This window comes from Leptosomus discolor, chromosome 7, assembly GCF_034619465.1.
Source record: "Leptosomus discolor isolate bLepDis1 chromosome 7, bLepDis1.hap2, whole genome shotgun sequence".
NCBI lineage: Eukaryota > Metazoa > Chordata > Aves > Leptosomiformes > Leptosomidae > Leptosomus > Leptosomus discolor.
The window spans coordinates 2,210,548-2,227,973 of record NC_141397.1 but is presented as its reverse complement, the minus strand read 5'-3'; the positions used below and the strand labels follow the sequence as shown (position 1 = coordinate 2,227,973).

Sequence of the window (17,426 nt, the reverse complement as noted above, 5' to 3'; positions counted from 1 at the left end):
CGCATTTAGTGAACGTGGGGGGTGTTGGGCATCTTGAAAACGGTCTCTTCTCCGATAAAACAGACCTGCCTGCCCCGAGCTGTTGGCGTCGGCGTTACGGCTCAGTGCTGTTGGCAGCGATGCACGGTGGCCACGGGGAGTTTCCCCGAGGGGAGTCCGAGGCGCTTGCGTTCCACGCTGATGTTCCACGCTTGGAAGAGGACTGGTTAGGATATTGCAAAGTAGTTCCAACAAACCTTAGCCACGTTCGCTAACCTCTCATGCGAGCAGGGTTCGGGTTTAATCGCTCCGTGCGGAGCCTTGCTAAGAGCACTAGCTCTGTGCTGATTTATAGACCCCTCCCTTCTCAGTCAAGGGATTTATGGTTTAAAGACTTGGGATTTATCAAAGTTACTACAGACTGGGCAGGAGATCAAGGGAATGGGTGATCTGGTTTTTTCCCCCCTCTCTGCTTCGATGGTGACAAAGTGGCTGTGGCTGGGAAGCAGGAGGGCTCCCGAGGCGGGAGTCAAGTCTCCTGTGGGCAGGTTCTCCTGGCACTCGAGTCTCCTGTGCCACTCTGCTTGAGGAAATCAGTGGTTTGTGCACGTACGTGTGTTTTGTGCCACGTTGTGCAGTGACCGGGGCTGTCCAGGCCTCAGGAAACAGCCTGTGCTGGATGGCTGTCGCAGTGTCCCCCCCGCACAGAGACCACCCGTGGGTCTGTGCTCCTGTCTGACCTCATCCCAGTGGGAAATGCTATCTTTTCCCTCCATCAGCCCAGGCTTTTGGTGTCACCCTGGTCCCACAGGGCTGGGCAGGTGGGGGCAGCTCCAAGGTGCTGTTCGTCCCTCTGCTATAACCAGGTGAAGGGGGGAGAAGCTGCCAGGCCTCCTGCATCATAAACCAGGGAATTGTGGCTTTGGGGGGCACTGACTGAAGGGAAGTCACCCCTGAACACCAGAGAGGGGGGTCACCCAACCCCCAAGGGTATGAATAGGAGCTGGTGGCTTCTTTGGGAGGGCATGAGGGTGGGAAATTGGGGCGTGAATTGAAGGATGGAGACAGGGACTGGGACGAAGTGAAGGATGCAACTGGGGCCAACTGGAAGAGGTTTCTCATTTGGAGCAGGAGAGCGAGCCTGCTGCTCCCACCACGCTTGGGACGGACTTGTGGGACCTCGCACCTTCTCCCTGCCCTGCGTGGGGCTATCCTTTTTCTTCAAAGAGAAGGAATCACCCCCAAAATCGCAGCTTTATTAATTAAAAGCAAAACAAGGAAAACATCCCACCACTAAAAACCGCACACTCACTTGGTAAATTTTGCAACTGGTGTAATTACTGCCCTGAAAGCCCAAATACCAATTAAACAGCCCAAACTGATCCTTACTGTGCCAGAATACGCGCACGTTCCTAATCCAAAGCATTTCAAGGACATGCCGAGTATCAAAGTAAGCATCTAATTTAATGAAATTATAGAATTTGACACAAACAGGTATAGTCAAGTCAAAAATGTTATAAACACATTTTCTTGAGGCAAGAAAAGGAGACATTGTAAGTTAATATAGTTGTATTCACCCAGACCTGGAATTTATCAGGAAAAGTTACTGAACATTGTTACTAGAGGAAGAAAAATGTATCCTCGTCACTTACAAATCCTCGTTGCTGTAACAAAAGTTTTATTGCCTGTGTTTGTAGCAGTAAGGTATCCCATTAAACCCCGGGGTGCATTTATAAACAGAGAATGTTTTGAAGAGCTCTTCAACAGCAACAGGAACTGTGCAAAAACACCAGAAAGAGAAATAAATATTCTAACAAGAAAAAACAACAACAACTGCTCTCCCCTGCCTACAAAGTACCTCTTAGATTTTTAACTTTAAAAAAAAGATCTTTGTCAATTATGCCAGAATTTTAGGTCAGAACCAACGGAGCAGATGTATTACAACGTTAATGCTACATCACAAAATAGAACCCAAAGTCTCCACTGTAATCATGGACATGTACAGAAAACGTTTCCACCTTCTACACCTTGCGGCAACGACACTCGAGCACTGAGCACTGGTGCTATATTACAACAGAGTCTCTTTTAAAACACCCATTTCCACAGTCCTGGCAAGAGGGTACCAGTTTGTTGCTAGCCTTCCAGTTAGTACTTCACAGCACGCAAGGGCTGAGCAACTCAGACTGTTTTCTGCTACTACACCAAGTCAACTGATGTCGTTCCCACATACCTTTAAACAGGTTTGGGGTTTTTTCCCCCCTAATTCGTGTGAATTTTGTTGCCTACAAAGTCAAGGACAACAATACCCATCAGCTCCCGGCGTGGAATTGGCAAATACCCTTGACTCTGAGTTCATAAATGATCTTCATTCCGGCTGGTTGCCCACCCACAAGCCCCCTCTGGTCAGGCCTCACGCCCAGCAGCCTTTGGGGAGCAGATGGGGCTCCGCTGGTGACCCCAAGCGGGGTTTACAGAGGTTGCTTTCACACTGCCCAGCCTATGTCCAAAGCCCAGGGAAATGCCGATTATCCAAAAATCTTCTGGTGTTCTCGTAGTCAAAACTCAGCCCGCAGTTTAAAAACGGAACTATTTCCAAGTCTCCGGTCCTTGGGATGTCAGAGCTTCACAGTACTACGTTAAACGCTCATCAGTCCAGTGAAACCTCCGGTAGTTTACCTGCGCTCTCCGCCGGGACGGACGCGTGACTCCTCGGGGAACTCCGCTCCAGGAGACAACCCCCCCAGTTGTTCAGCGTTACCATCCCCCCCACGAGGCGTGGAGGTAAACTAAGACCTTGAATCGCAAAAAGATGCTGCTTTACTATTAACAAAGCTTGGGAACAGAAAGGGGCTCGTCTTTAAAGTCAAACTCTTTAGAACACAGTTAACAGTGGCACCTGAACGGACTTCCGAGGAAGCGATCCTTTGCCTACAAGGGGGATCAAACCGAGCAGAGCAAGCCGCAGCGTTGCTTTGCCACCTGCTGAAGAACACTGCTCAGGGGTTTACCTGAAGGTCCACTTTCCAGCACATAAACACTGTTTTCTCTGGGAAACAAAGAAAAGGGCTGAGCAGCATTACCCTGAACACTGCATTAACAGTTCCTTGGATTTGCTAAAATCCAGAGTCCACAATTCCAGGAGCACTTCCGACCGAACCACTTCGATCCCCTCAACGAGGACCACGTGGCACCCCGAGGCTCCTTCCAGCACTACCTGTTGCCACCACGCACGGTCGCACACACGGAGTTTTACTAATCCGACGGCAATGGATTTTTTTTTCACAGTCAGGAAGTCACGAGTGACCTTTGTCTAAACCAGCCGCTCGGACCACGAGGGACATCCATCGGGGAGCCCCACGTTTCCAAACCATGCCTACGCCTGGACAGTCTCTGCTGGAATGAGGTTCCCTGTCGTATCCAGCTGCATGCACTTACAGGAGCAGGCGGAAACCGGGCACTCGGTGTGGTCCCTAGGGAGCAACAGCAGATAAAAAGGAAAAAAAAAAGGTAAAATACGACTATCGAGAACTTTGTCATCTATACATTTGAGCACGTGAGGGGACAAAGTATCTCAGAAGAGCTCAGCACCGTAGTTAAGCCTTGTGCGCGTCCCAAACCAACGCGACGCCGGCAGAGCGAGGGAGGCGCGGCCTACTCGGCGCAGCACACGCGTGTGACATGGGGAAGACGGTCACGTCCCCTTACCTGAACCAGCTAAGCATGTGCCCAGCGTGTCCGCCGTGCCTGCAGTTGTGGCACCAAGTAAACCAGTTGTTGAACTGGGCCAGCTTCTTGTCCTTGCTGAGATCCACTTTTTCATCCGACTTGGATCCTCCTGCGCCGAGGCAAACCCACCCCCACAAATACGCTTGTAAATCATTATGTTCATTTACATTCCAGTCCCTGTAACTCTATCGGAATAAATTTGAAATTAGGAACGTTACGGGAGGAAGCAGCCTGGTTTTAAAAGAGAAGTCAGTAAAACTAAGAACGGGTGGAATGCCAAAACAAGAATTACATTGCTGAGCTGTTACTTCACATCTTGGGGACACGCTAAACTTGCCTATTAAACACATTTTACAGACAGAATCTCTTTCAGCAGTGATTTTGTGTTTCAGGGATTGGTTTATGTTGAATCATGGGCCTGATGAAATGTTCTGCTTCGGAAAAATTAACAAAATCTAAGTTAGGAATTGGAACAATTACAATCTAGACGTCACGACGGATCAGTGAGGGAAGAGCTATATAAATAGATGACAACGGCACAGCTGCTCACAGCTCTCTAACAAATCTAACATACAGACAAAATCAGTTTCATTTAGACCTTGCAGAATGCTGAGCCCAAGACATTTGGAACCAAAAGATTCTAGTCGCAGTATTTCTTAGCTGCGACAGCGCGACCCATGCAGTCCTTCACACCTGGTGACAGAAAGTCTACCACGTTCAATTTATTCCCTCTTCCAGCTAAAAACCAATTAATTTACAGTCCAAGATTTCCGTGGCGTCCCATCTCAAGCAAACACGCTTCCCATTTCATACAGTTTTAAAGCTCGCGGTGCTGACCACCGCGGTGCTCGAGTCCTTTCACCTGTCCAATGACAATCTCACTGGGAAAAATGCCAGGGCCAAGTGGCTGGGCCTACGGCCTGACTCCAGAGAACGGAGAGGCAGGATTCACCACCAAGTCAGATGGGATGGAAACACGTTTCCAAGTACGGCCTTCCTCCCTCCGAATGACAAATGCGAATATTGGCAGTACGAGCACAAATAGAAAGAAAAAGGTGCAACAGCAGCTCTTCCATCAGGAGCTGCTAACTAGGCCTCTTAACTAGTTCTCCAGCCGAGTAAGGAAACCCGCTGTGTCCTACCTGGGCAGCTGGAAACGGGCGTGCCCATATTGATCAAGCAGAGCGCACAGCGAGGCAGGGGTTTGCGGCAACCGGGACAGCTCGTCACTTTGGACTTGGTCGGCGACCCGCTCACTCCGTACTGGCTGAAACCTCGCCCCTGGTGAGGAATAGCTGAGCAGCTGTAGGAGATCGACTTGCCACAGAAATTGCAACTCACAAACACCTAAAGAGAACAAAAACCCCATTAATATTGCCGTTTGGTTCCACTTTTGCTACACCTCTGAGTGAATTTGTTCGAGCTAGCAAACACTTTTGTACCAGATACTCTAGAGAGTGCCCTGGAAAGCCAAGGCTACCTGTGAAGGAGTTCCTAACACCTTGGCTTAGGGATGTGGCACGCAGCCCTGAGAACTAGGCCTTAACGATGCTCGCTTACCTCAAAAGCACATAAAAACACGCGCAGTTGCTAAAACTTGGAAAGGTATTATTTAAGATAATAAAAAGCTGTATCTGCAGCAATGAAAGAAATTAAGTTTACTCTGCTGTATAACTACATCTGGTCCCTCCCTCCTTATAGTCAGGTGACTCACCCTAGAGCCCCCAACATGAGGATTTTCCTAATAATCTCCACTTTATGCCGTAAGTTGTGACCTGATGCCAAGGAGCACATATTGTAAATGCTTTAGGGGCTATTTATGTTGATCGCATAAGGAAGGAGCAGTAAACTCGACTCACAGAATCACAGAATGGTGGGGGGCGGAAGGGACCTCTGGAGATCATCTAGTCCGACCCCCTGCCAGAGCAGGGTCACCCAGAGCAGGTCACACAGGATCGAACCCAGGCGGGTTCTGAATATCTCCAGGGAAGGAGACTCCACAGCCTCCCTGGGCAGCCTGTTCCAGGGCTCCGTCACCCTGAGTCAAGAAGTTTTTCCTCATGTTCAGGTGGATCTTCCTGTGCTCCAGCTTGTGCCCGTTGCCCCTTGTCCTGTCACTGGGCACCACTGAGAAGAGCCTGGCCCCATCCTCTGGACACCCACCCTTTAGGTATTTATTTATAAGTGTTGATAAGGTCCCCTCTCAAGTCTTCTCCAGGCTAAAGAGCCCCAGGGCTCTCAGCCTCTCCTCGTAGGAGAGATGCTCCAGTCCCCTCACCATCTTCATAGCCCTCCTCTGGACTCTCTCCAGCAGTTCCCTGTCCCTCTTGAACTGGGGAGCCCAGAACTGGACGCAGCACTCCAGGTGTGGCCTCACCAGGGCAGAGCAGAGGGGGAGGAGAACCTCCCTCGACCTGCTGGCCACACTCTTCTTCAGGCACCCCAGAATACCACTGGCCTTCCTGGCCACGAGGGGACATGGCTGGCTCATGGTCAACCACAACTCCCAGTTCCTTCTCCGCAGAGCTGCTCCCCAGCAGGTCACCCCCAAGCCTGCGCTGGTGCGTGGGGTTATTCCTCCCCAGGTGCAGGACCCTCCACTTGCCCTTGTGGAACCTCATGAGGTTCCTCTCTGTCCAGCTCTCCAGCCTGCCCAGCTCTCGCTGAACAGCAGCACTCGCTCCCAGCGGGAGCGGCACGGAGGCAGCTCCTCCAACAGCCGTGGCAGACATGTGAATTCAAAGAGCCTTCCCTGGAAACCCTTGGGCCCTACGGCTTGTGGCACGCATCCCGCACAGACGCGAGGGAGGGGAAGGTGCCGTGGCAAGGCCGTGTCAGCTAAAAGTGCCACTGTTAAGGAGATAGCACTTGGACGGGGCGGTAGTTCTTGGGTTAGCTTCTGTTCACAACTGATAATGGCACTTGCTGCTGCTCACTTGTGGCTCAAGGTTCAAGCAGCTTTGGGGTTCACTTCAATTAAGAACAGAGCCAATTTGAACTAGTTCTTGGTTCAGTTCCCTGGTTTCAGCATCATCCTCACCCTGATGCCGAATTCAGCTGGATGATGCAGATCTCATTTTGTTGTTCAACATGGAAAGAAAAAAAAAAAAAAGCCAGTTTCCCCAGAAAAAGTGTTGAAAAGTTACAGTTTCTGAAAGACAACCTGTTATTTGAAAGAAAAGGGTTTAAGGAAAAAAAAAAAGAACACAAATAAAACAGGGGAACTGATTTCCTAGATTAGATATGAAGAACGCAGATTTGTTTACTGTATTTCTGTACTCTCTACCAAAACAGTTATCAAGTCCTTTCTAAAAAAAAATGTATTTTAAAAACAAAAAAATCAAAAATCAACCCAAAAACCCCCACAACTACTTTTTAGGGCAGCCTTAGTTGAAATCTTTCTTTTGCACACGAACCCTCATGAAAGCCAAGGTGCAGCAGCAACATTTTTCTAAGGAAACCCCATGCCACCTTCCTTTCTGGACTGGTCATACAAGAATGACATTACCTGGGCTAAAGGCTTTGAACTGGGATCCAGCTTACTCCTATGGATATCAAATTCCGCACGTTTATGCCAAAATCTCCAAGCATCTAAAAGATTCCTGTAGTTCTCGATCCAGTACTGAACCCTCTCATCCTTAAGTACATCCGACGGAGAACCCTAAAGCGGGCAGGAAAAGAGGTCAGGCACACACTGAAGATACACAACACCTCTTAGTCGCTTTTTCAAACGGCTTTACAAGGCGTACTACAAAATATGAGAAATAACATGGTGTCATTTGTCTAGAAAAAGATTCATTTCTGTTAAACTGTAATGCGAGTTTGAGAAAAATTTCCTTCCGCGTGCCCCTCTGGTTGAAAACACTTGTGCTACCGTCTCCTCCTGAAAACTCGTGTCTGTCAGATGAAGGACTGTAGAATTCTGTCCCGTGTCTCGGTCTGTATCACTGTCACGACTACACATGCACTTAAACACACCCCGGCAACAGCCGCGACTCTGTAAAGGCCAAGACACGTCCATCATTAAAAAACCCCCAAACTCAGCGCCTACGGACAAACAAAAACCTCACCTCAGTTCTCTATCGAAATCCTGGAAGCCAAAAAAAACCCACGAACCCTTCAGGACACACCCCAGCAACAAGGGGGAAATGGTTATTCCCAGTTCAGCCAGTGAGAAGGGCTACGTTTGCTTTCCGCCTCTTTCCCCCACTGTCTCCTCAACCAGAGAGCGCGAAGACACACGTTCATAGCTAACACCGAGTGCTTCACACGATTCTGCATGACACATATTGTCACAATTTACTACAGAAAATGCTTTTTAGTTCACAAGGTTCCGCACTCTACGGCTAAAGAAACTACGTTTAGTTCTCTAAAGGTTCACTCTCGAGTGAAACACGAACCTGTAGCATGCAATAGCTGGCTGTCTGGACATCTCCAGTTCTGTCAACGTAACTTTCCATCAAGTCAACTCCGTCTTTTGTCAGCCCCGTTAACAGTATCCCCTCCAAATTCCCCGCATCTTTCATTTCATTCGTCAGCTTTTCAATAAACCTGTTCAGCTACAAAAAAAAAAAAAAAAAATCATTATTTACTTAACCTCTGCCGTCTGTTCATCCCTTCCCAACTCGTTATGTTGGCACACGACAAAACTTTTCATGGGCTGAACAGCCTGCTGTAAGAGCGTCTGCTGCTCACAGAATATGCTGCTGGCTGGTGTTACACACAAAAAGTTATATGGCTGTACCCACTATATTGCAAGAATTCAAGTATTTATCAACAAACTCTAAGCCTCAAGTAAGGAAGTGCAAAGAGGGAGGTTATGTGTTCTTTAAATACTTCCGTGAGTTTAGAAGAAAACATTCTGGCTGTAAAACCAAGCCTGAATTCAAAAGAATGTAAATATCTGGAAATAAATACTCAATAAGTAATAAATACTCTCCAGTAAAACAGACATACAGGTAATGCAATAGCACTTCACAAACAAGCATGCCACGAATCCTAATAAAAAAACCCCAACCAAACAAGAACAAACCACCACAAATCAAGCTCAAGGTACCAACCGAAGCCCGGATGACACCGTACCTTGTACCCTACTGTGATGAGAAGGGCCAAACCACTCAACTCGCTCCTTCCACTGTTCGCCCCTCCACCCGAGTCTCTCCCACCTCCAAATAACGCCCAGCTCAACAGTTTGCTGAAAGGCGCACCCACAAACTCACCTGAGCGTCATTGAGGAACTTGCAAGCAAACGCCACTCGGTCTCGCACGGCCACGTTATTTTCATACTTTGGGGAGAAAAACGGGAGGGTTACCATCGCGGGCAAGCCGCCCCTTTTCAGTAGGCTGGCTGTAAGAGACCACCCGCGCTACGGCGTGACGGGTACAGGGGAATCGAGCACGTACAAAGGAAACGTCACCCCTGCAGAAAGCCAGCCCTGAACGTCAGCTCAGTGGGTTATTCTCAGCTCGAGGTGTCGGGGCGAGATGGTGGCTACTGGGACAGTGTACCGGAACGGCAGGAAGGCTGGGGACAACACGCCCTGCCTGGGTTAGGAAACTCCCGAAAAAGAAACTCTGCAAGTCGTGTGGAGCTGGGCTTAGTGCTCCTGGCACGTACGGCCAGGGGCCGCACCGAGTCACAGGGGGAAGCAAAAGAAACCAACCTTCATTTCAGAGGTTTACAAAACGACCAGCCTAACCGCTCCCTTCCTTCCTCAAAATCACAACTACACGTTAATACACAAAACAAACAAAAAAAAAACCCCAACCAAAAACTAACTCCGAACACCCAGAACACAGATTTCTCACAGGTATATTGGCCCTCGAGGTGCAGCAACACAATAATATTTACTTTCTGCTTTTTCATCCCTTTCCTAGATGCAACGAGGAAAAAAAACCTCCTTGAGTAGATTAATTCTGGTCCGTAGCCGTGCCCGTAGTTTTCCCTCCTGATATTCTCAGAATAGAAATTGTGATTGACGCTGCCAAAACCAAGGAGATGTGCTTGGCAAAATCTTTTTCATGCAAAATTCAACAAGTCTCACTGAAGTAAAAATTAAAATTAAAAAAAAAAAAACCCACCTTATGAGCTGTCAGTTTCCAATTCATTACTAGAAAACAACTATAAAATTATTACCTATAAAATTATTACCTAACATCCAGAGAACAAGAACATTCTCTCCTGAAGAGAGAAAAAAAGACTCAGGTTTCTTTCCTCTGGGATTCTTACCTCGTTTTTTTTAAAAGCATCGTATTATGACAACTTTGTCTTCAACAGGCTTAGGCCAATTACCCTGTTGCGTTACAGGAGTCCTCCCTTGGGCTACAATATTCCTACTGAATCAAGTATTTCTGTCACTCTCTAACCAAGGATCAAGTATGTAACTCCTCCAGAGGCTCAAATTATCTCATTATTAAAGATTTAGCTCACTCTTCACACGGCAATTTTATACCAACTTCAGAAGATGCTGAACTACTCCGTTTACTGTTTCATCGCAGTGAAATTTTAATGAGTAAACACAGAAAACCAAAATACACTTCAACGCAAATAAAGCTTGATCAAAGTTCGGCAAGCTGGTGCATTTCCATTATTAACCTCTCTCCTCCTTTTTCCCCCCCTCACCTAAATTAATTTGAGAAGGTATTTCTGGTGGTTCAGTAACTCCACGCTAAAAGAAATTTCCTCTAAAAAAAAATAATTGCATGAACTGTATTGTATGAGTTGGCTGCTTATGCCTGTCTTGTTCACTAACGTAACATTCACTAACAGGAGATGCCTGTTTAGCAGAAAAAAATGTTACCTGCAGCACTGGGAGCAAAGAATACACCCTCCTCCGATTCCCGAGTCCCTTGCACCTCCCCTACAGGTGTCTGTATATACACACGCACCTATTCCTGAAAGGAACGTTACCATAACAGAAATTTACTCACCAAAACACCGTCGTATGACCCCGACTCGCTTGTCAGGAAGGCGAACATGGCACACAAGTAGGGGTTGTTCAGCTGCAGCCGCAGAGTACTGCACATTTCCCTCCAAAGCGAGTTCTTCTCGTCTGTGTAGCCCGACAGAGCCATTGCTACCACATTAAGGTTCAGATCACCTGATGTATTAAAATCAACCCGTGAGACAACATTAAGGACTCACCAAAAAATCCCATTAAAACCGCCAATTGAAAGCATCAGTTTGAAACCGAACGTTTTGCCGGGATGCAAGACAAGATGCGGCAGAGCTGACGCCAGCTCACACAACTGGGCGCGCGCTCGGCTTCGCCCGTCTCCGCGTTAGCTCCTCTGTTCAGGAGAGTTAACAGCCCCAGAAGTCACCAGCCCACGCGCCGGATGGCCTGAGTCCTACTTGAAGCAACCTCACAGTGGTTCTGGTATTTTGGAATCGTTTTGAACGGCTAGATGTGTTCCTATTGCTGCCACAGAAGACGGTCTTTGCCATAATTCACATCCACAAGACAGGAAAAGACAGGATTGGACAGCCAGCCGTCACTCACAGGCCTAGCTGGAGGATGGCAACTGCACGTAGCAGCTTCAAGTTAACAAGCTTCCTAAAAACGTTAAATCTACCTCATCTAAATATTCCTTCTGTCAGAAAGTTGAGTTTTATTTCTGAATTTGAAGAGAGGGTGGCTCTGGAAAGCACACACGCGCTTCCCCCCCCACCACAAAGGGGCAATATTAAAACCAGAAGAACCGTAACAGCTCCCTTTGTGTCTCGCCTACCCACGTCAGTGGCAAGAGAGTCTTAATTTTAGGAGCAGGACGCAGACGCAAATCGGAGTTGCAGGAGGAATACTGCCAAGGAAACGGAACAGAAATGCCTCCATCTCCCGGCTCCGCTGTCTCAGCTCTCCCCTCACGCAGCTCTCGCCAAACAACACTCCAAAACCAAGGTTTTCGGCAGACCCCGGATATCCCACGCCAGTTATTCCACAGCCCTCGCACTGGCAGAGCGCTGCCAACAGCCCGAGGGACGCAGATACACCTGACCTCTAGGCAGGACAACTCCATTAAACAAACGACTCCCGCCAGTTCCGAGTGTAACGCCTCCTGGGGCGCCTCCCGAGAGGAGAGCCTGAAATACTCTGCGTCACCCAGGCGGTAAGGCACGTGACAGTCTGAGCCGCGGAAGAGGAGGACTGTCGTCTTCAGCCTCGGGTGGATTCTCAGGCTCAACACAACCACTTCAAGTGACCATTTTCTCAGACAACAGGGATCTTTTTCCATACTCTCTTCCACAGTTCTCTCTACAGAAACCTACTGAGGGGATAGAACGCCAAAAGAAAAGATACTAAACGCCACACGCACCTTTTCCCGAGGAAGCCCCTTTATTTAGGATTTGTATGGCTCGCCGTATGTCCAGGTTGAAAAGCGCTACAGCAGCGGCTCGCTCCCAGTCTCCCTCCTGTTCCAAGGAATTTAGAAAAGGTTCCACATCTAAGTCTGTTCCCTTCTTGATCCACCCGCAGAGCTGCAAAGCCAAGGACCTCTCCTCGCTCAGGTACTGAATAATATCCGCCTGTCTATCAGCTCCGCTCCGGCTGTGCCTGAGGTTCTCTGTTGTTCCTGGAAACGGGAAAGAAGTTACACGATGCTGAAATCACCCTTTAAACGGCAACCGCGACGCAACGCTTCGATTTCAACCCAAAAGCAGAGCACAAAAGCCGAGTATCGTTATTTTAGTCCTTTAACCTCACTAAAAACTCCACGGTAAGGCGCAGCGTGCTCAGAATTATTTCGATCTGCTAAAAATCAGGCACCTAAACTTGACACGTGTTGCCCGCCCGGTCCTTCTGCCCTCTGCCTCCTGCGGCGGCTCTTGTACTGGAGTCACCAGTACGTCCCATTTGAAAACACCCCACGCACAGTCAAGCACCCGCTCTACCAGTTCCGTTCTGCCGAGCAAGCGCCAACCTGCTGCAGCTTCCCCACCACTGAAGAGTTTATTTTTTTTTTTTTTCGCTCCAAGGAGCATAAATATTACCACGACACATAATGAAGAGAGAAGGGAAGGTTCAAATACTGGATCGTACCAATAAAAACCGCCCCGAGCGGGAGAGGCGCCACGGGGCGCACCAGGGCTGCTCACCGCTTCAGAACAGGGCAGCTCAGCGAGCAGAGCGCCGTGTCAGAGCAAGGGCAGCTTCCCAGGACTACGCCCGACTCCAAAAAAATGGAATAGTTACGTGGGGAGCAAGAATTTTCAGCGCCACAGCCAAAAGGCAAACGTTCCAAACAGCTCAGCGGAAGGTTTACCTCTGTGGATACCGCGTCTGTACGATTACTGACTTCCCAGGAACACTGAACATTCTGGAAATTGCTGTCGTAGGAACTGTTAGCTTACATATATTAACACACAGACAGAAAGACTTTGTTTCTCTGTTTTTAACAGCCTCTTTCAGCAGTTTCTTTAAAGACAAACCCACGAGTGCATCATTCCGCAAACATACAACAACAGAACTTAGCGAAGTTGGAACATTCTTACCCAAAGATGACTTCACAATTGATTTAATGCCAGCATAAACTAAGGGACCTTTGTTTCCCGTAAGTTTTTGATCCATATCTTCAGTGTACTGCTTCATAAGTATTTTCATGTATAGGAAGCTTAATTTTTCCCAAGTGCTTGAAAAACTTTTTTGGTTTCAATTTAAAGTCACACCCTCTCAACGTATGCAAAGCATTCACAGGATGCTGCGATATATTTAAAGGTTTTCATGCATTCCCTAGAACTGGTTTACACACAGAGGTGTCTTAACTCCCCTAGGATGTTAAACTACAGTAAAAGAAAGGATATAATGCAGAGTGTACCAAAGGGATTTCAGCTGGGGATCTTCATTGCCAGCTAGGAGGTGGTTTCTCCAAACTTGTTCGGTATCAAGGCCGTACCTTGACAGCGCTCGGAGCCGCATTTTGGTGGCTATGTCTTTTTCCAAGGAACTAGCCTTTCCTTCTTCTGTGCACTCATATAAATGACGCCCACAAGCCCACATCAAGGACGTCACCGGACTCCACGCCAGCGAAATCCTTTCAAAAACGGTGAAGTCAGACATAGTCCTGTTGGGAGTCACCACCACCATTCGGTTTTGGCTGGTGGGATGCCAGGCAAAGGAAGCAATGTAGTTTTCACACGGCTGGACGCTTCTTTCGATTATTGTTGGCTCCGTTTCGTCTCCGATGGGGGTGGGAGTGTGCTGCATGTCGTACAGCCTGATGATGTTGCTGTCTCTCGTTAAAGTAGCCAACAGGCCAGTTCTGGTCGGACACCACGCAACCTTTGTTAAGGGCTTGGGTTGCTCCGTCAAGGTCAAAACGGGCTTCTCAAACTTCCTTAAATCCCATATGGCAACCTGACCTTCATAGAAGGAAGCTACACGGTCGTGGAAATAGGGATCGACAGTCACTCCTTGGACAGCCTTGGTGTTCACAAATATTTTCTGGCTCGTGTTCCTCAGATCAAAGATAGCCAGATTCCGATGCATCCCAGCTAAAAGCAGCTTCTGATCCCGTGGAAGCCAACAGAGAGAGAGACAAGCATCGTTCTGTCCCAGTTCATACAGTGGCTTTGTTACTACCAGTCCTGCTTCCGGATCTCCCGCTGAAAGCCTGACTTTCTCCGTAGCCACCGCCGTCTCCGGGGCGTATTTGCTACTGATATCCCAGATCAGCACCGAAAAGTCGGCCCGATGTTTGTCCAGCCCAGCAGCCAGCCAGTTACTATCGAGCGGGTTCCAGGCGAGGGTGTTGCATTGCCGGGCGTGCTTGGGCACGAACTCTTTGCCTATCAAATCTTTAGATTTCGAGTTGTGATCCTGACCGAGGCTCGTCAGTACCACCCGGCCGTTGGCCTGTCCCACAGCCAGGAGACATTCGGGATCGTACTTCGGATACCAAGCCACGCATTTCATGTAGGGCGTGTCCGAGTTGATGGACAGGAGCGTGGCCGTCGTCTCTTCCGACAGCCGCAAGGACCCCGCCTTGAGTTCCGAACTCACGGCGGAGTCGATGTGGTAAAGGCTCAATTCCGAATCGCACACCACGAATCTGTCCACGTGGTGCGGGGCCCACAGAATATCGGGTTTGGAGCCGCTCATGTTGAGGGGAAGCTCAGCCGCCACTTAAGCTCGCGTCAGAAGGTTCAGGTGATATCCATGCACGCGGAAACTGCGGAGAAAACAATTTGTAGGAGTGTTATCAAACCCCAAACTCCTTTGTAATCCGAGATCATCTTTAAACAAACAAAGCTGTGGTTCTGAATGACTTTTAGCCCAAGGGTTTAACACGAACCCACATTTCAGGCCAAAACCTTGAGCATTCTCTGCGCTACACCGCTTTTGTTTCTACTGGTACACACCTCCCGAGGCAGACCCAGCACAGCCACCCACCCACAGACACCAGGATTCGCTGTGTTTACCAACTCCACGCCCGCAGGAAGCATGAAGGGATTAACCCAGACGCGATGTGTGCGGGTGCGCTGCTGGTATGGAGCCGCTCCCTAAAACACGGAGAACAAAATTTCGCTGCCTGCCCAGTTGAACCGCACTGACTGACGAACATTAGAGCCTCTTTCGTCTGACGCCTGTCCCAAAGCCTAGAAAGGCTCTTTGAAGATTTCCACAGAAATACAACTTTCCCCTCCTCATTCTGCTGCTCCTAAGCCCGCCTTCTGCCCCAACACGACCTCGTCTTCGTTTGTATTTGCCCCGGCAGCGCTCCTCAGCGCACGCCGCTGTTCAATCCCACTTACACGCCCAGCATCTGCCCGCTCAGGGGTGTTACAGGTACCGCAACACCCCACAGCCCCCAGAAACCTCTTCTGTAATGGCAGAAAGGGATATACCAGGCTGGCAACCACGTCAGGTGGGGCGTTATTTCCTCCTCTGAGGCTCTGCTGCTCACCCCCGCAGCCGCGGGGTCCTCCGGGGCCGCAGCCCACCCCGCTCCAACCGGAGCCGCCGAGGCCCACCGGGACGCCGCGGCGGCGGCGGCGGGAAGGGCCCGGAGCGCTGAGGACTGCGACGCCTCACGACCCTTCCCGGCCGCGGCAGCTGCTCCCCCGCCCCACGGGGCCCTCCGACACCGCCCGGGCCGGGGAGGGGAATGGGGCGGGCGGCGGCGACGCGCCGGCCCCGCGCTGCGAGGAGGGAGGACGGGCCGGGCCAGGCCGGGCCCGTGCGGTTCCGCCTGCGGGGAAGGAAAAACGGCGGCACTTCCGGCAGGGAAAGGGTACGTCAGAGCACGCAGGGCGCCTTCCGCCGGAAAGAGCCGTGAGCTCACTTCCGGCCGCCGGAAGCGCTTCTTTCATTGGTCCGCGGGGCGCGCGGGGGCGCGGTGACGGCGCGCGGCCGGCAGAGCGCGCGCGGATCGGGCGGCGCGCGGGGCGGGCGGGTTAGAGCTGAAACGCGGGGATTTTGGGTCCAAGGGGTTCGTCCGCGGGGGGGGGGGCGCCCGCGCGGGGTCACGTGTTCAAATGCTCTCGCTGCTCTACGTGACGTGGTTGAACGTGTCGTCACCAAGGGGTGGGTGACGTCACCAAGGGGTGGGTGACGTCACCAAGGGGTGGGTGACGTAAGCGTGCCCATGGCGGCTTTCACCCGTCGGTGAAGGGACCCGTCAGCAGGAGCAAGGGGACAGCAGGAAAGCGCAGCGGAGGCGACCCAGCTCCCGGGGTTTGGAGCCTGCTGGGCTCCGTTCCCCTTCCAAGGGCTTCCCAGGGCCCTTCCCGCGGGGAAGCGGGGCGGGGGCTGCGGCACACGGGGGTTCTGGCACCCGCTCTCCCAGCTTCACGGTCAGCCCAGCCTGCGGCTCGTCCCTCTGGCGTAGCGTCACAGAGTCGTTAGGTTGGGAAAGGTCATCAAGGCCAACCGTCAACCCAACACCCCCACGCCCGCTAAACCGTGTCCCCGGGCGCCACATCGACACGTGCTTTGGACACCTCCAGGGACGGTGACTCCACCGCTTCCCTGGGCAGCCCGTTCCAGCGCTTGACAGCCCTTTCCATGAAGAAATTGTTCCCCATGTCCAATCTAAACCTCCCCTGGCGCAACTTGAGGCCGTTTCCTCTCATCCTGTCGCTTGTTCCTTGGGAGAAGAGACCGACCCCCACCTCACTACACCCTCCTTCCAGGCAGTTTTAGAGAGCGATCAGGTCTCCCCTCAGCCTCCTCCAGACTGAACACCCCCAGTTCCCTCAGCCGCTCCTCACCAGACCTGCTCTCCAGACCCTTCACCACCTTCGTTGCCCTTCTCTGGACACGCTCCAGCACCTCAGTGTCCTTCTTGCAGTGAGGGGCCCAAAACTGCACCCACCATTCGAGGGGCGGCCTCACCAGTGCCCGGTACAGGGGCACGATCACCCCCTGCTCCTGCTGGCCACCCCATGGCTGACACAGGCCAGGATGCTGTTGGCCTTCTTGGCCACCTGGGCACACTGCTGGCTCCTGTTCAGCTGCCTGTCGACCAGCACCCCCAGATCTTTCTCCTCGGGGCGGCTTCCCAGCCGCTCCTCCCCCAGCCTGTAGCGCTACGTGGGGTTGTGGTGACCCAAGGGCAGGACCCGGCACTTGGCCTCGTTGAACCTCATACCGCTGACCTCAGCCCATCGCTCCAGCCTGTCCAGGACCCTCTGCAGAACCTTCCTGCCCTCGAGCAGACCGACACTCCCACCCGAGTTCTTTTCACTGCTCCAGTGTTTCATGGCTGGGTGCAGATTACCT

General features: G+C 50.8%; 1 protein-coding gene across 1 annotated transcript; it reads right to left on the bottom strand.

Annotated features, from left to right (window-relative positions):
- Positions 1-2,010: 2,010 nt before the first annotated feature.
- On the bottom strand, positions 2,011-15,589 carry MIOS (meiosis regulator for oocyte development). Its single transcript, XM_086467747.1, has 11 exons — positions 15,551-15,589; positions 13,508-14,874; positions 13,199-13,297; positions 12,022-12,279; positions 10,636-10,805; positions 8,925-8,990; positions 8,106-8,264; positions 7,214-7,366; positions 4,848-5,052; positions 3,685-3,814; positions 2,011-3,449 (listed from the first exon to the last, which is right to left on the bottom strand). Exons 2-11 carry the CDS (start codon positions 14,802-14,804, stop codon positions 3,353-3,355), a joined length of 2,634 nt encoding a protein of 877 aa, XP_086323873.1. The 5' UTR covers positions 14,805-14,874; positions 15,551-15,589; the 3' UTR covers positions 2,011-3,352.
- Positions 15,590-17,426: the final 1,837 nt, after the last annotated feature.

Coding starts and splice junctions, on each gene's coding strand:
- MIOS (XM_086467747.1), bottom strand. CDS start 14,804: ATGAGCGGCTCCAAACCCGATATTCTGTGGGCCCCGCACCACGTGGAC. Junction 8,265..8,924: donor AGTTCCTCAATGACGCTCAG/GTGAGTTTGTGG, acceptor TTTTTTTTGTAG/CTGAACAGGTTTATTGAAAA. Junction 5,053..7,213: donor GTTCAAAGCCTTTAGCCCAG/GTAATGTCATTC, acceptor TGTTCTCTTTAG/GTGTTTGTGAGTTGCAATTT.